At 40.3% G+C, this 20,781-nt stretch overlaps 1 protein-coding gene across 17 annotated transcripts in view; it reads right to left on the bottom strand.

The window, feature by feature from the left end:
* CCDC62 (coiled-coil domain containing 62) overlaps positions 1 to 20,781 on the bottom strand; it is a 45,354-nt gene that overhangs the window by 18,709 nt on the left and 5,864 nt on the right. For 14 of the 17 annotated variants that reach the window (XM_044930243.2, XM_044930244.2, XM_044930251.2 and 11 more), the window contains 7 exons: positions 18,531 to 18,697; positions 15,627 to 15,728; positions 13,048 to 13,219; positions 10,762 to 10,863; positions 5,161 to 5,249; positions 4,700 to 4,815; positions 2,144 to 2,869 (listed from right to left, as the gene is read on the bottom strand). In XM_044930243.2, coding sequence (XP_044786178.2) covers positions 2,144 to 2,869; positions 4,700 to 4,815; positions 5,161 to 5,249; positions 10,762 to 10,863; positions 13,048 to 13,219; positions 15,627 to 15,728; positions 18,531 to 18,697 — 1,474 coding nt within the window. Of the gene's footprint in view, positions 1 to 2,143; positions 2,870 to 4,699; positions 4,816 to 5,160; positions 5,250 to 10,761; positions 10,864 to 13,047; positions 13,220 to 15,626; positions 15,729 to 18,530; positions 18,698 to 19,757; positions 19,872 to 20,781 lie in introns of those variants that run through there. The other 3 variants (XM_025267730.3, XM_044930247.2, XM_044930249.2) reach the window with 3 other exon arrangements.

Below are 20,781 nucleotides of genomic sequence, written 5' to 3'. Positions count from 1 at the left end.
GATGCCTTGGCATGTGCCTCTGCTGGAAGAACAAGAAGTCACTTGAATTATTTCAAGCCAGGGAGGTCAAAAGGGCCTGGAAAGAAAACTCAGAAGTTGCTTTGGAATTTCTTTCATGCCTTAAATTTAATGTATGTCCACTGTGCTCTTAAAACTGTCTAACACAAAATTTTTCCCTTAATATATGCGTGTTTTTGTTCAGTAGTGAAAAACAGGAAGTTGTGTCCTACTGGGATTTGTGATCACTTAAGGCAATCTTTTATTAAAACCAAATATCAACAGGTAACATTTAGTGTAACAACCAATTTTTCAAAAAGCTTTTGCAACTGACAGAATCAGTATATGATTTTTAAATGACTCAGGCTTCTAAACAGGCCAAATGAAAACCCAAACAATGAAAATCCCCAAAAGGAATTTTTAACTATAAAGTCCTATGAAAGGCAATGTGATGATTCAGATAAGGCTCTCAATAGAGAAACTTTATTCTTTCTATAATTTAAGGTCAAAGAGCAAGGTTTTCTTTAAAAATAGCACAAGTTAGGATAGTGCCCCACAACTACCTACAGGATTCAGCAACGGACAGTGGGATGAGCCTGAAAGGGAAGCATTTGCTAACAACTAAGAAGAAGGCTGAGCACCGAAGAATTGATGCTTTTGAACTGTGGTGTTGGAGAAGACTCTTGAGAGTCCCTTGGACTGCAAGGAGATCCAACCAGTCCATTCTGAAGGAGATCAGCCCTGGGATTTCTTTGGAGGGAATGATGCTGAAGCTGAAACTCCAGTACTTTGGCCACCTCATGCAAAGAGTTGACTCATTGGAAAAGACTCTGATGCTGGGAGGGATTGGGGGCAGGAGGAGAAGGGGACGACAGAGGATGAGATGGCTGGATGGCATCACTGACTCGATGGACGTAAGTCTGAGTGAACTCCGGGAGTTGGTGATGGACAGGGAGGCCTGGCGTGCTGCAATTCATGGTGTCGCAAAGAGTCGGACACGACTGAGTGACTGAACTGAACTGAATGCATTTTCTTGTCTTAAACAAAATAAAAAATACAGTCAGATAGAAATGGTCAAAAGGCACAAACTTAGTTATAAGAACTAGAGACTTCACATACAGTAGGATTAATAACATTTACACAGCTGTAGGCTATATACAAAAATTGCTGAGAAGGTAAATCCTAAGGGTTCTCATCACAAGGAAACAATAATTTTTTTTTCTTTTGTATCTACATGAGATGATGGCCATTCACTAAACTTACTGTGCTCATCATTTCTTGATGTACTTAAATCGTTATGGCAAACACCTTACATTTAGACAGTGTTCTACCTCAGTTATATCTCAATAAAACTGAAAGAAAAAGGCCAAAAAGCTTGTTAAATACAAATATTCTTTCTCCTGCATGATTTTGAAAAGTAAGAAAGTTTGGGAGATGTAAACTGAACACAAAGGCCAAAGCAGTTGGATGTATCAATAAGCCAATGCAGGCCAGGAGAATGTCTTATCTGGGGTCTAGGGAATGTAATCTGGACATGAAAGAAACAGCTTATCGATTCAAAAGGATCCAGGCTGAGGAATGCCCCAGAGCAGCATTCTACTCTGTGAAGTGACCTCCCCGTTTGTTTTAAAATAAAACATGTTTGCTCAGCTCATGACAACTGGCTGTGTTGTTAAGCAAAACCTTTGCCTCAGATGCTGTCCTAGGCACAAACTTCTCACTGGAATCAAGTCTCTGTGCAATCAAAAACTCAACAGCCTGCGCTGTGATGAAAAGAGAAAGTGGTTTGTCAAACGCAATGTCTGTTGCGAACGCTGCTTGCATTTCACAGCTGGCATGAAGTGGCTCCTGCAGGCCTTTTCTATTTCTAAACTCAGTAAGTAGGCTCCCTGGGCTTCCCTGGTGGCTCGGCGGTAAAGAATCCACATGAAAATGCAGAGACGTGGGTTCAATCCCTGGGTGGGGGAGATCCCCTAGAGGAGGAAATGGCAACCAGCTCTAGTATTCTTGCTGGAAGAATCCCATGGACAGAGGTACCCGGCGGGCTACAGTCCATGGGGTGCAAAAGAATTGGATACAACTTAGCAACTGAACCACACCACCAAGTAGGCTCCCTGGGTGTTTACAAACGTGAAACGAGACTAACCTTGTCGAAGAGTTGTACTTGGTCCCGCTGGCGCTTTCTGAACAAGTGCACACAGATTTGTGGCGCACGACCCTCTGCACTTTGGAAGGCTTGAAGATGCTCATCCACTCCACGTCAGACATGTGGCCCGGCGCTTCGATTACGAAGTCACTCGGGTGGCAGCTCTTGGACTCCCACATGTCGCTTTCATCCACACAGGCTTCATTTTTGTGGCAACAGGAGACTCCAGGCCTTTCCAGCTGGTCCTGATAGTCGACATCCAGCTTTTCTGGCTGTTTTGAATCAGAACAGCTGGCCAGGCCCAGGTAAACGTTGACGTCATGCCATTTATCATCAGATACAGATGTTGATGTTTCTGAGGGTTGCTTCTCTTCGTTCTGAATCCCAATTCCATTCCCTTTGTGTGATTTTGCGTGGATCTTGCAAAATGTACTTTTGTTTTCGGGTTCAATCTGGATTTTTCCTCCCAAAGACCAAGACTTTTGTTTCTCCACTAAGTCTTTTGCAAATAGAGATGAGATAGCAATTACACTTTTTCCCCCAAATGAAGTATTAACCTGTAGTTTCTTCTCTTTGCATACATCACAAGAGCTCTTGTCTGACCTAGTTTGCTGAACCAACGTGGTCTCAAATTTTTGGTCCTTAACCAGTGACTTCTGATTTTTCTCCCTCTTAAAATCGACTTTTAGGTGGTTATTTTCAAGGTCTGATAAACACATGTCTCTGCTATGGTGGCATTACAAAAAACGGGAAGTTATAAGATATACTTGATACTATCATTCTAAATATTTCACTCAAACCTCATCAGTTGAGCTAAACCCTAATAAGACCCATTTGTCTCAGTTGAAAACAGAAGGTAGTAATTTTATATTCTTTGGAGCCCAATTTTAGCCCAGCCTCCTCCAGGAAGTCTTTCTGATCACCAAGCCCATATGCCCACTCCCCCATGTCCCATCCTTAAGGTCTACTATACATACTGTCCATACTGCAAATCATTATCTTACTGCATATATGATCTAATTCATCAGAGAGAGACTCTCCTATTACAACTGTATGGCTCACTGTTTCAGACACATGAATGTCTTGTCTAAAGATGCTTAAGGGTGTTTTTCACATATGAAGCCATTTTTAATCCCCCTAGCACCTAGGACGGTCGTTAGTACACACTCAGTGTTCTGTAAATACTTGTTGACTGATCTGTTATTTCTTTTCCTAATTCTATTAGTTTCACAGTAAACAGAGCTAAAGCCAGAACTGAAAGGCAATGGGGATTCAAGGTACAGAGATAAACTGGACAGTGCCAAATGTGTTCACCATACTGTATTCTGACTATCCCATTTATCTGCTGCACCTATGTAGCTATGTATTGAAAACCAGTCTAAAGTAAAAATGACACGTGCATAAAATAAAACTCATTGTGACAAACCTTTTACTACACTGCCTGTTAAAATTCTCATGTCACATGTGTTCAGGTGTTCTAATCTACATGATTCTGATTCTCCTTCTAGAATGGGAAAGGCCACTTTATGTTCTTAAAGAATAACCTCAATCGTCTAGCCCAGGTGCCTCCCAGAGGAAATGGAAGTACAAAAAGGAAAGAGAGACAACTGGTTAGGGGCTTCTGCCTGCTGGAGATCGCCGGCTTGGTCTGGTGTTTATTAGTAGCAGCTGCAGATGCTGGGATACAGAGCAATGGTGTTAGAATCCCCAGTAAAAGACCCAAAGAAAAGCACAGCAAATGCAGCAAAGTGTGGGGTGAGTCCCCAGTCTTCCTGTCTGTAGCAAAACCCTACAACTCCTGACCACTCCCGACCCCGAACGCCAGCCTCCTAGGGAAAGGAGCGTGCCACTGGGCCCAGCTTCTGCCCTTACGTGGGGAGATGGGAGTTCCCCGAATGCCCCCTCCTTTCCACCACTCCCTTACTATTTTGGCTGGATATGTGGACTAAACTGAACTGTGGGACAGTTGTATGCTTATTAAATTAAACCACTCTTCATATGTTTATATTTTACTTTTACAGAAACCAATTTAATTCACATACTGCCTATTATAGGTAAGAGCAGATATCTTCTTCTATTAATAAGGAAAATGGAAAAATCAAGCTGAGAGCAGAGGTCACCCTCAGCTGAACTTCTACTGCAGTTATTTCTACCATTCTTTGATGTTCTTTCTTTTAGATAAGCATAATACCCAGTATATCTTTATTCTCCCTATTCCTAGCCCAGTGCCTAAAATACTGAGAGTTCTGAATAAATGATTTATCTCTGTAATGTCTACTCTACCTCAAAGCCTTCTATACAACACACACACACAAATAATGTATTTAATGAAATTTATCAAATAGTTTAATTAGGATCATGCCTAAATTCTAAATCTAGTCTCACTACAACCCAGGATTAAAATGATAATTATTAGCTCACATATATTTTTTCCCATTTACTCCCTGCTATCTAGGGAATAGTAGTAAGTACTGACCCATAGTAGGTACTTAACAAATATTGATGAATTATGGAAATAAATACAATATCATATTAATGGCATCTTACTAAGGTTACCTGGATTCCATGCCCTTTGATTCCTCCATCTTTGAGTCATATATCTGTATTAATTCCTGAGAATTTTCCACATTGAAATTAAGAAACTGCAGATCACGCTGTTGTTTTACGTAAATCTGCCACAGATATTGATAAATCAATACAAAGTGTAACGACAAAGCTAAAGCAAGCCAACAATTGGGTGTTTCAGACGCTAAAACGTATCAGACAGTGGCTAAAGACGTATGCTGAATATGTTTGCTTTCCTTTTTCCTATGTTAGCACCAAGATTTGTTAGTATAACTAGTCTCCTTTACTATAAGCAAGACTCTGTCTGCGAGGTTAATACGATTGATACACCTTTAAAGTAGTCAGGATTCCAGAAGCACCATAAACAAAATCACCAGGCATACACTTTTCCTAATTTAATATCTGTTTATAAATGTTTCCCACTTAATAGTGAAGAGTGATTGGGGACGTACCTGTCTCAGATTATGCAGCTCTGCATTCATGCGTTCTTGCTTTGACTTTGCGATATCAAGTAGCTCATCTTTCCTTTTTTCTCTCTCTGCTATTTAAGAACAAATATTATTAAAACATTTTTCACCAGCCACATCAATACACACTTCTTCATTTCTGACAATTGAATGTGCACATGGCTAACAATTTTTTTTCCCACTCGTTTCTGAATTTTAAAATTGCAAAATGGATGTCCAGGAAGAAGCTGAATCTGTGCTTCTAACTAAATTTGAAAACTTTCGCAATATAATTAATGCTAAGTCAAAAAAAGTATTCCAAACTGTACAAACTCTATGATCAAATGACTTGTGTGTGTCTGTATGTACATATGCACTGAAAAAGGCTGAGGGCAAGCACACTGAAATATCAAAAGAAGTTATTTTTAGATGTAAGGATTAAATAAAATTGTTTTCCTTTTTTGGGGGGGAGGGGATGAGTTCTAAATCTCTAAAATTTAATACTTTATTCTTTACTTATTTATTCACATTACACAGGTAACTTGTAAATGCATTTTCCTTATAAAAATCCAAACAACATATTACTTTTATCAACAGAAAAAAAAAACTAACATTACAAGGGGGAAAAAAAAAATCACTGTTTTCTTCAGTATGTAAGTCAATCTGATATAATCTCACAATCAGGCTATTCCTATGTGATCTTGCAAACCAAAGACTTAAGATACTTGAACCTATGAGGTGACCCCATAGGTAGATAAACTTGTCTTTCCATTTTAATGAAAGCCCAGGACTCCTTTACAGACTTTCTATTTCTTGAGAACTCTTTTTACCTGATAGGTAATTAAGATTCAGAATTGTCTTGAACATACACTTGAATATTACACTCAATTTCCTAGCTCAGAAAGAAAAAGAGGTATTTTTTAAAATATTCATTCTTTTATAAAGACCATAAACATTCTGCTGAAATGGGGACACTTCATTATAACTAGAGTTGGAGTATCAGTCAGTCAGTCAGTTCAGTCGCTCAGTCGTGTCCAACTCTTTGCGACACCATGAATCGCAGCATGCCAGGCCTCCCTGTCCATCACCAACTCCCGAAGTTCACTCAGACTCACGTCCATCGAGTCAGTGATGCCATCTAGCCATCTCATCCTCTGACGTCCCCTTCTCCTCCTGCCCCGAGTCCCTCCCAGCATCAGAGTCTTTTCCAATGAGTCAACTCTTCGCATGAGGTGGCCAAAGTACTAGAGTTTCAGCTTTAGCATCATTCCTTCCAAAGAAATCCCAGGGCTGATCTCCTTCAGAATGGACTGGTTGCATCTCCCTGCAGTCCAAGGGACTCTCAAGAGTCTTCTCCAACACCACAGTTCAAAAGCATAAATTCTTAGGTGCTCAGCCTTCTTCACGGTCCAACTCTCACATCCATACATGACCACAGGAAAAACCATAGCCTTGACTAAACAAACCTTTGTTGGCAAAGTAATGTCTCTGCTTTTGAATATGCTGTCTAGGTTGGTCATGGAGAAGGCAATGGCACCCCACTCCAGTACTCTTGCCTGGAAAATCCCATGGATGGAGGAGCCTGGAAGGCTGCAGTCCATGGGGTCGCTGAGGGTCAGACACGACTGAGTGACTTCACTTTCACTTTTCACTTTCATGCATTGGAGAAGGAAATGGCAACCCACTCCAGTGTTCTTGCCTGGAGAATCCCAGAGACGGGGGAGCGTGGTGGGCTGCCGTCTATGGGGTCACACAGAGTCGGACACGACTGAAGTGACTTAGCAGCAGCAGGTTGGTCATAACTTTCCTTCCAAGGAGTAAGCGTCTTTTAATTTCATGGCTGCAGTCACCATCTGCAGTGATTTTGGAGCCCAAAAAAATAAAGTCTGACACTGTTTCCCCATCTATTTCCCATGAAGTGATGGGACTGGATGCCATGATCTTCGTTTTCTGAATGTTGAGCCTTAAGCCAACTTTTTCACTCTCCGCTTTCACTTTCATCAAGAGGCTTTTTAGTTCCTCTTCACTTTCTGCCATAAGGGTGGTGTCACCTGCATATCTGAGGTTATTGATATTTCTCCCGGCAATCTTGATTCCAGCTTGTGCTTCTTCCAGCCCAGCGTTTCTCATGATGTACTCTGCATAGAAGTTAAATAAGCAGGGTGACAATATACAGCCTTGACGGACTCCTTTTCCTATTTGGAACCAGTCTACTGTTTCATGTCCAGTTCTAACTGTTGCTTCCTGACCTGCATACAAATTTCTCAAGAGGCAGGTCAGGTGTTCTGGTATTCCCATCTCTTTCAGAATTTTCCAGTTTATTGTGATCCACACAGTCAAAGGCTTTGGCATAGTCAATAAAGCAGAAATAGATGTTTTTCTGGAACTCTCTTGCTTTTTCCATGATCCAGCAGATATTGGCAATTTGATCTCTGGTTCCTCTGCCTTTTCTAAACCCAGCTTGAACATCAGGAAGTTCACGATTCACGTATTGCTGAAGCCTGGCTTGGAGAATTTTGAGCATTACTTTACTAGCGTGTGAGATGATGCGAAGTCAATATTTTTAAAATGGTTTCAGAACTTGGCAAATGAGAACCCACAGAAAAGAAAGATCTGATGTGCTATATGAAGTCTTGCACCAGAAAAAAATATTAGTATTATGCTTAATGAGAAATCATTTCATTCACTCAGAAGTGAGAGATCAACAATAAATGTTTAACCCAAAAAAACCCTACTATCTTTATAAGAAGTTCAAATGAAATGCACAAAATGGCCCTCTATTACATGAATGGATTTTGAGTCAATTAGATGCAGCCTAAATCGAAATGTGCAACTCCTATGGTTTATTAATAGTTCTTTTTCCATGTGTCATTTTTCTATTGGATGAAAAATACAAATATTTATTTTATCATTGCTTTACATTTGGAACATCACAGAAACCAACCAAGGACAAAGCCATGAGCTTTGCTGGGGACGGAGACTCTACCCAGACAGCTTTTCTGCCAAGTGCTTGGTGGTAATCATAGCAGGGCCAGGTGGAATAAAGCACGAGGAGTGACCTGTGAAAAGCCACCACCTCCTACCCAAACACGCTTAATGCTCAGCCCTTCCAACCCGGGCCTGCAGTATCATCTTATTTCAAAAAGGTAATCCACGTGCACAGAATGGAGGACACAGCACAGTGAAAGCTACTGCCTCAGGTTTAAACTACTAAGTCTCCTCATTTCTGAATTTATTTCCTTGCATTAGATGAGTCAACACCACAACAAAAGTCTAAAAAAGCAGTGCACTTGCAATATTTATGAAGCCCCATTTAGTTTGTATGAATTCAATCCTATGCACAAAGAAAACAATAAAAGAGGGGCCATAGCTCCTTTCACAGGGGAAGTGATGCCTATCGGCCTCTAGGCCTCCTGGCTGCTCTCTGTTCTACCCACCTCTCATTTTCAACAGCATCTAACGTGCTGGTGCCTTCCCAGTGTTTAGAGATAACTTCTTTAGGGCACAGCACGGCCCCCTAGACAAAAGCGAACGACTTTATCTGGCATCAAAAGGGCAATTCTAAATGTATTTCAGTACTGCCTTAACTGTCTTTAGATTCATCTACTGTTGCATAAAACAGAACTACTTCCTTAGATCTGACACTTTCCTACATGGCTGGATCATCTAGGGACCACAGTGGAGTGGGCCTGCCTATTTTCACACGTTGGTTACTGAAAACAAAGAGATATGGAACTCTCTGCTGACACCTGCCTGAGCAAGGCAGCCTGAGGACAGCAGCATAAAGAAGGGGCGCTGGCCGTCTGGACCTGCTGAGCTCTGGTCAAGCCGCTGTGCCTTTCACTGCCTGAAAGACCTTCACGCAGTCTTACAGAACTCCCAGGACCACAGAAGTGTAAACTAGCATCATGTTTTTTTAAAAAAAAACTTCTTATAAGCAACATGGACAAATGAAACCTGTCTCTAAGCCTATGTGAAAACTTCAATAAGAGGGAAAATGAAGTTTTGAATTAAAAGTACATTTCTAAGGCATCTTCCAATCTCGAATAAAATGTGTTAATTTTCAGCCATGGCACCTGAGAGCATATTATCATGTTAAGCCTTTAAAAATTATTTTTAGGCATAATTCACTTTTATCATTTAAGCGTACAAAAATTGTTCTGAGACAGTGGTTTGAGCAGAAAAAATGTTTAAGAAATCAGCTTAGGAAATGATTAAAAAAATTATTTCACAAAATGGATTTATTGGAGTATTAGGTAACAAATTACATATACTTTACCTAATAATACCTAACAGAATGAGTAGAAATAGATGAACCAAAAGAAAAGGTTGTTATTTATTAAAATATCTTGTGAATTTTTCTCCATCTTCTGACCTTTCATAGCATTTTATTCATAGCATTTGTGTAACACTAAATTCTCTGTGGGCCTTGGTCACTAACAGAGTGCCTGGCAAATATACACTGATCCAAAGATTGTGTGAATTAAACTGTAAAGCCACAAATATACGTATCTTTATGTATACATCCAAATATATGTATATCTTTATATATGTATCTTTAGCTGTGTGCATGCTGTATAGGAGAGTATTGCTTTGAAACACAGCAATCCTAGAAATAACAGAAATAGTGACCTCTAGTGGTAGAAAACTGCATTTCTCCTATCTTAATTACACGAGATTAGAATTAAGAATTCCACTTCATTTGAGAAAAAAAAAAAAAAAAGTAATACCGTATCCTGTCCTTTAACTTATAGAAATGTATTCTCTTCCTAGAAGGAAGAACATTGAAGGTCTGTATGAGTACACCCAAAAATGTTCATTTAATTTCTATTTTGAATTTTATCTCCAAATCTATGCTTTTCTTAATACAAACTACCAGAATTAAAGTCCAAAAAAATCTTGGCTGGCAGGGCCATATATGGATCAGATCTAGCCATATATGGATCAGATCTATATCTCAGTGATTCTCAGTTGGGAGTAGAGAAAGGAGGGGCTACACACTCTAACATACTGGGGTGAGTTGGGGTTAAAAGTGCAGGAGAATATGGCAGCCGGTGGGGAAGTGTGTGTGCAATTTTTACACTGCACATTATTGACAAACTTGCTTTCAAATCATGAACAATTCATCTCCAATATTATTATTTTGGGGTCATACTGATGTAATAAAACACATGAAGTTTTCCTACTGTAATAATTACGGGTGGTTTATTTGGAAAACTGAAAAAATGTTGAATTCCTAATTTTTACCTAGTGTTTGCAAAAGTATGAACATCCTCCCTTCTTTGGCTCATAAGATTCTTTCTTAATGAATTTTTAAGCCAAGTGTTACATTTTTAGTAAGAAGTATAGTCACATACTCAAGCTGGAAGGGAGAGCAGTTCCTCATTTTACAGAAGGGAACACTGAGTTAACTGGGAAGCACGATGACAGCTTTAAAATGTCCTGTGTGGTCTCTCTTCATTTCTCAAAGGGTGTTAAAATTAATTACATAAATACATATAGTATTTTGAAGCAGGCACAGTTCATTTAGCCCACCATGGTAGTACCAAAGAAAGTACAGGTTACAAAATATATAACTATTCAATCACTTAAACAATCTATTTTTACCAGTAAAGACCAATTCGTCATGCAGGTAACTCTTCTCTTGCTTGAGCCGAATGATCTCTTCTCGTTGTTCATTATTTTCTGTTGTCTTTTCATTTAGATCGTCTTCACAAATAGAAGGGGGAGAAAGTCCTCAAATAAATACTAGTTTCTAGAGGAATATACACTGCGAATACCTCTCATGTCCTTAGCACCCACTTGCAATCTATATGAAGTCCTGTTGGATCTACAGCTAAAATGTCCCGTAACTGACATTTCACTGCATGCTTGGCAGTGATCCTGGCCAAGGCTCCCACTGTCTCCCTGCGCGAACCTTGCCTCTTCCATTGCAGCCTGATGTCCACAGAGCCATCAGGGCCATCTGCTGGCACCACTTCTCTGCTAAAAGCCCTCATACTACATTTAGGATGAAATATAAACTCAGACCCTTAAGCCCTGTACAGCCTGGCCCTGTCCTTTCAATCTGTTCCTTTCACTTGCCCCGACCCCTGAACCCACCCCAGGGCTTTTGCATTTGCTGTTTCTTCTGCCTGGAAGATCTTGGCCCAGATTTTTACATGACTAGTTCTTCCAAGTTTCAGCTCAAATATTCTCTTCGAAGATGTCTTTCCAGTGTGCTCAAACTAAATGAGTCTCTGTCCCTTACTCTCTGGCCCACTACCCATGACCCTGTTTTTATTTTATATTTTTTAAACAAATGTTAAATTTCTAAAATAAGGCGTAAAACTTGATAAAACAGACTTCTTTTTACTTTTAATCTTACCTAGGTATACATAACATTCAATAAATTTACTGAATGCCTGCAATATACTTCAAGGGCTGTGCTATCAGAGTCCATCCCTGCTGTCAAGGGGCTTATAGTATGATTATGGTTTTAGATGAAGCTACAAATGGACACAAAATTATCATTTGCCAGAAGTCAGGGCATCATTAGAACAAGATTTTAGCAGGTGGAGTCTTTTAAACTAAACCTGTCACAATAACCTTTCCCAATTTCAACAGTAACTCCCTGCCTCATAAGGGGCCCCGCCTGGGACAGAGGCGGAGTAACCACACCATTGCACCACTTTGTCATTCTAAGGCTGCCTGTTCCACTGTGAGAGTCAGTCCTCAGGTCCAACTGATGACCACTTACAAATGCAATCATCTGGGTGTGGAATTAAGACCCAGATAGCTCCTGAATCCAACAGCTTCTTCTGTGATACAGCTGGGAAAAGCCAGAGACAAGTGGGCCTCCCCCTTTACCCTCTGTAGATAGACAGATACAGATTCAGTCGTGTCTGACTCTTTGTGACCCCATAGACTGTAGCCTACCAGGCTCCTCTGTCCATGGGATTTTCCAGGCAACAGTACTGGAGTGGATTGCCATTTCCTTCTCCAGGGGATCTTCCCAACCCAGAGCTCGAACCCCAGTCTCCTACATTGTAGATAGACGCTTTACCATCTGAGCCACCAGGGCTTTGTAGACAAATGCAAATTTTTACTCTATCACCTAGATCTACCTCCAAGTATGTAGCACTAACCTATCTGCCATACCCAACCTTTGTTTCATTAGAAAACTTTAAGGAGTAGAATAAACCATGGAGTTACTGTGAGAATGAAAACAGAAAAAGGAGGACACAAAAGGAATTCTCCCCAAAAGAGAACATTCACTGAACAGCCACTCTGGTAGTCTGAGTTGTAGGTGGCAACTCCTTATCCCTCCCTGCATTCATTCCTCAATTTTTTTTTTTTTTTAGTTTTTCCCATAAAAGGGCAGAGGATATTTTTCCATTGCCTGACTCTGGGTTCACCCATGTGAGTCACTTTGGCCACAGAATGAAGGGCAAGTGATGGTGTGCCAGGCCCTCTTATGTTTCTGCTTCCTCTCTTAAGTTTCTGCCTTCACCATGGGAAGAAATGCCCACACTACCCAGCCGGGGAAAAGATGCTCCAGTGGGCCCAACAGAGATCAGCCAATTCCCTAGTGGCTTCCAGATAAATGAGTTTATCAAAGGACACCACTGAGATACCATCGTTGGTTGCCACAAGGCATATAGTAGCAATAGTTAACTGGTACAGCAAAGGCAGGATTATTTTTTAAATATAATGCATTAGGCAGTTTTCCCCACTCTTGCTATTCATCTTGTAACACAAAAACTGCTGCATAATTCTATACAAATGAAATGAACATTTCATGATGGGACCTAATGCTAACAACAGACCTCTTCCCAGTTATCAGATTAAGTGATCTCAAATGAAGAAATATATTCCCAAGATAAAACACCTCCATTTAGGCCTCTTCCTTACCTTTTAATTTATTGACTTCAATCTTAAGTGCCTTCAATTTCTGCTTATAATCTTGCTTTTCTTTCACAATACAGGTCTCCACCATCTTAGCATCACGTAAGGCGTGCTCTAACAATTTAAATTTACCCGAACAGTCAGCAATGTGATTGACTGCCTCAATAATATCTTTGTCCTAAAACCCAAATTTGAAAACTGTTACATTTTAAAATGCCAACTAAACAAGATGACACTTACTGAAATCTCATTGTGGAGCAGGGATAAATTGGGAGATTGGGATTGACGGGTACATACTACTATATAGTCCGACATATATATAGAATAAATAATTAGTAAGAACCTGCTGTATAGCACAGGGAACTCTACTCACTACTCTGTAATGGCCTATATGGGAAAAGAATCTAAAAAGAAGTGGGTATATGTGTATATATAACTGATTTACTTTGATGTACACTTAAAACACAGAACATGGTAAATCAACTGTGAAAAGTAAAAGTGAAGTCGCTTAGTCGTGTCCAACTCTTTGCGACCCCATGGATTGTGGCCCATGGAATTTTCCAGGCAAGAGTACTGGAGTGGGTTGCCATTTCCTTCTCCAGGGGATCTTCCTGACCCAGGGATCAAACCTGGGTCTCCCACATTGCAGGCAGAGGCTTTACCTCTGAGCCACCAGGGAAGCCCTAACTGTACACTAATAAAAACTAAAAAAAAAAAAAAGACCGTGTCATGTAATTGTGTACCCAGTTGCAATCCAGCGCTTTCCATGTGTTAACTCATTTAAGCCTCATAGTAACTATCTGAGGTAAGAAATATTGTTATTACCCACATGACAGAGGAGTAGATAGGAAATTGGCCACAATTACACAAGCTGGGTTTCCCTGGTGGCTCAGGAGGTAAAGAATCTACCTACAATGCAGGAGACCTGGGTTTGATCCCTGGGTTGGGAAGATCCCCTGGAGGAGGGCATGGCAACCCACTCCAGTATTCTTGCCTGGGGAATCCCATGGACAGAGGAGCCTGGTGGGATGCAGTCCATGGGGTCACAAAGAGTCGGACATGACTGAGTGACTAAGCATAGCACAAGTTAGTGACAGAGTTTTGATTTGAACTTGGCTGGCTGGCCCCCAAAACCATGCACGAACCACCAGTTTTCAGTCTCAGAAAGTCTAGAACCAAACATTTGATTACCTATGAAACTATAATAGCAATAGGAGGACTGGAGGCCCTGGAGTGGGCTGTATTTTCTGGATTACAGATAAATCCCAGAGGCCCTCTCTTCCTTTCCTTCTTTTCAGCTTCTTAAGACAACTCCAAGACCTCATCCCAAACCTACCCAAGCCAGAACCTCTTACTGTTGAAGTGGTTGTTTTAATTACATAAAAGGTATCTATCTGCTTGTTGAAAAGCAATTCAAATAACACCTGAAGGTATGAAAATAATAAGTAAAAGTACTCTCCCCACCACTCATAGGGAATATCAATTATCAGCAGGTTTCACCTTTGCTTAAGGACAAAAGTTTCTGTGGTAGCATCATATGTGTGTTCCTAAAACACTTCACAGTTTGCATATCTCACGTTAGGAGGATTTATGGAAAAAATAGGGTTGGGGCAGATCATTCAAAAACCGACAGGGGTTGGGATGCAGGAGATGGAACTTTGTGATCAGATAACAAAGTAATCTGATAACTTCACAGTAGTCCTATTAAGTACATGGACACAGTTAAGCAAATGCCACTGCACACACACCAGTCAGGCAATCATTTTCAGCATCTCGGTACTGGCAGCTTTACCAGGACTTTGCTTCGATGGAAACTGTAGGGGTTGCTGAAGCCAGGAAACTGGTCACTACTTGATTAAAGACAACTCTATAGATTTTAATATTTTCTCTTTAATTTTCTGAAACCTTGTCCCTGATCATGTGGTGGGAAAAATCACATGTCAATTACCATCAGTATCCCATTATACCAGCATCACTTCTCTAGTCACCTGTGGTCAAACACATGTGTCATCAAATAGAAGAGACTATTTATCAGGACTTCCCTGGTGGTCCAGTGGTTAAGACTCCACACTCCCAGTGCAGGGAGCACGGGTTCAATCCCTGGTCAGGGAACTAATTCCCCACATGCTGCATGATGTGGCCACAAAAAAAAAAAAAAAAAAAAAAAAGATAACTGTTCATCAACCACTGTTTAAGGCATGTTAGTGACTGTATCAACTGCTGATTGCTAAGTTTTCTTTTCAATTAAAAAACATTAACAAGTAATCTGACTGCTAATAACTTTATGAGACCTAGTAGTAGAATACCTCAGAAGAAAACCAGCTAATTTCAGGCATGCTAGACCATGGAACAGGCCTTGAAGACAGAAACCCACAGTGGAGTTCTGCCTCCTCTCAATGCCTTGGGTGCATCATTTTAAATTTGTTTCCCTCATTTCTAAAACCAGAATTTAAAAAAAAGAGAATAATATTGATAGCTCAACCTATCTGTGGGTTGCTGTGGGACTTAAGTAAGATAAGGTACATGACTATACTTTATCGACCACAAGGTGGCTGCCACATAGAGGTATCATTATTCTGAATTACCTTCAGCTTTATCATGGTGGTGAGAGCCTGTTCACGAGCTTGCAGTTGTCCCACTTGAGCAGAAAGTTCCACTAATGTGTTGCTGAGATTTTCATTTCTAGCCTACAAAGAAAAAGCACAAAATACTAACCCAGTCATTTAAAAGCTTTCACTACTCTCACCAGCCATAATCTGTGCTCATTCTTTTTGTTTTTTCTTTAACCTTTTCAGTAACAAAGTGAGCTATTTAAGCAGTCATCAAAAAGCAACACAAACATCTATTTCCTCTCAGTTCTTATGATTCCCTTCTAAATTCTATCTGTTACGTTTATAAACGTGCCTTCTTCCTAATGGTCTTTTATGTATACTTTCTGGTTGGTGAGAAAGAGGAACGTGAACGGGAAGAATGAACAGAAACTGGATTAGTGAGAGATTTCCTTTGCTAAAATAAAGTAGCATTAAGAACTTCTGTGCATCTTTTTTTACTTTATGTTGAAATAACTTCACATTGAGGTATTCTCACTTATCAGGGATTTTTTAATTTAGATCTAGATCTAGATCTAGATTTGATGGAGGAAACTTAAATGCATATTACTAAGCGAAAGAAGCCAATCTGAAAAGGCTATATATTCTATGGTTTCAACTACATGACATTCTGGAAAAGGCAAAACTATGAGATCAGGGCTTGCAAGGGACTGCAATAAAGAAGAACAGAGCAGAGAGGGTTTTCAGGGTTGGGAAAATATTTTGTATAATATTACAATGGTGGTTACAGGTCATTATTTGTCAAAACCCACAGAATGTACAACACCAAGAGTGAACCCTGATGTAAACTATGGACTATGTCTCACCCAATGATGTGGCAATGACATGTCACTGGTTACAACAAATGTATCAGTTCCCCTGGGATGCACAATGTCCACAGTGGAGGAGGCTGGCTGGGGGAGGGGGCGGGGTAGGGGGTGTCTATGAGAAATCTCTGTACATTCCACCCAATTTTGCTATGAACCTAAACTTCTCTAAAAAAACAAAGTTTATTAATTTAAAAAAAGAAAAAAATCTCCCTGCTACAGACTGAACTGCATCCCCCCTCAAATGCATATGCTGAAGCCCTAACTTCCAATGTGATGGTGTTTGGGGGTGGAGCCTTTGAAAGGGAATTAGGTTTAGATGAGGTCATGAGGGTGGGGCCCTCAGGATGGGATCAGAGCCCTCAGAAGAAAAGATACCAGAGAGCTTGCTCAGGTGCTGTCTCTCTCCCTGTCACATGAGGATGTAGTAAGAAGGTGACCATTCCATTTGCAAGTCAAGAAGAGAGCCCTCACCAGAAACCAACCAAGCCGGCACCATGATCTTCAACTTCTAACCTGCAGAACCCTGAGGAAGAAAATCTCTGTTTTTAAGCCTTCCCTCAGTCTATGGTATTTTGTTATGGCAGCCCAAGCTGACTAACATACTTCCATTTTTTAATTCAACATATCAAGAGATTCTGGGGTTTCCTTGTGGCTCAGTTGGTAAAGAATCCGCCTGCAATGTGGGGACCTGAGTTCGATCCCTGGGTTGGGAAGATCCCCTGGAGAAGGGAAGGGCTACCCACTCCAGTATCCTGGCCTAGAGAATTCCATGGACTGTATAGTTCATGGGGGTCGCAAAGAGTCAGACAGGACTGAGTGACTTTCCCTTTCACATCAAGAGATTCCATTAATAGTTTTCACTTATTTTACAGCTAGAAACTGTCTAGAAGAGTAATCTGAAAAAAAAAAATTTAAGACATAAAATCTATACAATTATTATGAGTTATTAAGATATTACCAAAATCTATACAATTATTATGAGTTATTAAGATACTACCAAGATCTATACTGGTATCATTATGAAACAAGAACATGAAGGCAGTAACAACAACAGCAAAAAAGGCTTTCTCAGGCTTCCCCAGAGGCTCAGTGGTAAAAATCCATCTGCCAATGGATTCATCCCTGGTCCTGGAAGATCCCACATGCACCACAACTACTGAGCCCGTGAGCTGCACCTACTGAAGCCTGTCCACCCTAGAGCCCTTGCGCTGAAACAAGAGAAGCTACCACAATGAGAAGCCCGTGTACCACAACAAGAGAGTAGCCTCTACTCTCTGAAACTAGAGAAAAGCCCTTGAAGCAACAAAGACCCAGTACAGTTAAAAAAAAAAAAAAAAAGATAAATAAATAAATATTTTTAAAAAGGCTGTCTCACTGTGCCTCTCAAAAAAGCATGAGCTCACAAGATATTTGATGACTTATCGGCCAGGACTGAAAACTGAAAGATCACTCTGACATTTTGTTCCCAATATGCCACTAACATGAGGTAGGTATCTGTTTCATCAGATTAGACACAGTTATTCAGGAAACATAATTTGAAGCTGCATGATGATACCGATCTCAGACTTTGAGAAAGACTTTTAAAATTAACCCACTGTTGATAAAATGAAGGATACTACCAAACAAATGGCCTAACGATTAAAAAAGAGCTGTAATGAAGTTTCATCTTCAAGACAAAACAACACTGCTGCTGCTGCTGCTGAGTCACTTCAGTCGTGTCCGACTCTGTGCGACCCCATAGACGGCAGCCCACCAGGCTCCCCGGTCCCTGCGATTCTCCAGGCAAGAACACTGGAGTGGGTTGCCATTTCCTGGCTAACCAAAGCTCACCATCAATATAAAACTGTGACGCTGAATGGATGGGTATACTTTTATACACACACACATTTAATGGAAATATTTAAGTCTATGAACTACTTTAATAACTGAAACACAAACAGAATTTGGGCTAGCGAAGCTTACCTGAAAACCAATCTTACCAGTTGACTTTGTCGTACAGCAGAAACACAACATTGTAAAGCAATTACACTCTAATAAAAAATTAATTAATTAAAAAAAAAATAAAACCAACCTCAAGGTCTTCAGAGAGGAGAGAGGAATGGGTTGCCTTCTGGGCCATCTCCTGAAGCTGTAGCTGAGTCTTCTGAAGAGTACTCTGGCATTCAATTTGGTTCGATTCAAGGCTTTTTACCTTCTTTGTGAGTGACTTGATTATTTCAGTTCTTTTATGTAGTTCACCTGAGGGAGATTATTTTCAGGCAATGGCTTAAAAGTAAGGGTGCTAAGGAATCTTTCAAAGGTTAATTCTTCTTTGAAAAGTTTTTATTATGAAATGCACGATACTGTACCTAGTCAAGACACTAGCAGCAACCCAGAGCTCTGTATGTCACTTCCTGAACAGTCTCTCCAATTCCCCACCTTCCAACCACCATCCTGGGTCATTTCCTTGTTTTTTATTACAGTTTCACTATCTTTGATCACATCCCTAAAAATAGTTTAATTGTGTGAATTCTGCTTGCTGTTTTTCACTTAAGATTATGATTCTGTGAATTCTCTAGTGGTCCAGTGGTTAGGACTCTGCCCTTTCACTGCCAAGGGCACAGGTTTGATCCCTGGTCCGGTTACTAAGATCCCACAAGCTGCACTGCAGGGCCAAAAAATAAAGATGATGATCCTGAGATGTGTCCATGTGGCCGTGTAACTCCTCCTTGTGCACTGTCATTCCTACATAATAACATTATATGATCATGCCAACATTTACATATACATTCTACTGTTGATGGTCATTTGGACTGTTTCCACTTCACAGCTATTATGTACGATGTTGCTCTGAATATTCTTGCACAAGCATCTTCATGCTTTTGCAAGAGCTCCTAAATAAAACGTGGTCCCTCAGACCAGCTGCACCAATATCAACTGTGAACTTGTTAAATATGCAGATTCTTAGGCCACAGACCTACTGTATCACAATCTACTTATTAGTAAGATCCTGAGGACTTCCCTAGTGGCTCAGATAGTAAATAATCTGCCTGCAATGCAGGAGACCTGGGTTGGATCCTTGGGTCAGGAAGATTCCCTGGAGAATGGAATGGCCACCCACTCCAGTATCCTTATCTGGACAATTCCATGGACATAGGAGCCGAGTGGGCTACAGTCCATAGGGTTGCAAAGAGTCGGACACGACTGAGTGACTAACACTTTCACTTCACTTGTAGGTAATTCACTTGCATACTGAAGTGGGAGTATTCTTCCAGAAGTGGAAATGCAGAGCCAAAGCTTGGTATATCTTCAACTTTACCAGAATTGTCACGTGATTCTTCCAAAGTAGTTGTACTAATTGACTCTCCTACCAGCAGTCAATGAATCTTCCCTTGCTCCACAATTTTACCAGTGCCTGGTATTTTTCGCCAGTTTGTTAAGTGTAAGAAGTCTCATTATGATCTTAATTTTCGTTTTCATTTCCCTAATTTACGAATGAGAACGTTTTTGTAAATTTATTGGCCAGTTTTCCATGAAATGCCTATTCAAATGTCTTGATCATTTTAAAACCAGATACTAATGGTTATACAGGCAGACCTCTGAGATATTGTAGGTTCAGTTCCAAACCACTGCAATAAAGGGAATATCATAATAAAGTGAATCACACAAATACTTTGGTTTTCCAGTGCATATAAAAGTTATGTTTATATGGCAGTATATTGTATTCTATTAAGTGTGCAACAGCATTATTTCCAAAAATCAATGTGTACACCTTAATTTAAAAATACCTTATTGGGACTTCCCTGGTGGTCCACTGGTTAAGACTCTGTGCTTCCAATGCAGAGGGCACAGGTTTGATCCCTACTCAGGGAACTTAGATCCCAAATGCCGCATGGCATGGTCAAAAATTAAAACAAAATTAAATTTAAAAAATAAACAAATACTGTATTATATGTATATATGTGTGGGTGCATACAGTTAGAGTAAAATCAGATGGTCATCAGGAAATTGAAAAATTAATCATGTTTAGACTGTCACATTTACAGAATCCTTTGTGTAATAAAAGCAAAAAAAAAAAAAAAAGAAGGGGATATATGATTATCTCTCTTATTTTTTTGACTGTGTCAGGTCTTAGTTGCAGAACCCAGGTTCTCTGGTGGAGGCATGTGAGCTCGGTAGTCGTGACACGAGGGCTTAGTTGCCCCATGGCATGCAGGATCTCAGATCCCCAACCAGAGATCGAATCCACATCCCCTGCATTGGATTCTTAACCAATGGACCACCAGGGAAGTCCCTACTTTTCTATAAACAGATCTAGTATCTCCTCCTCTAGTACATTCTAG

The sequence above is a fragment of the Bubalus bubalis genome, chromosome 17 (assembly GCF_019923935.1).
Source record: "Bubalus bubalis isolate 160015118507 breed Murrah chromosome 17, NDDB_SH_1, whole genome shotgun sequence".
Classification (NCBI taxonomy): domain Eukaryota; kingdom Metazoa; phylum Chordata; class Mammalia; order Artiodactyla; family Bovidae; genus Bubalus; species Bubalus bubalis.
Note: the sequence above shows the minus strand (reverse complement) of the source record. Positions and strands in the feature narration are given on the sequence as shown.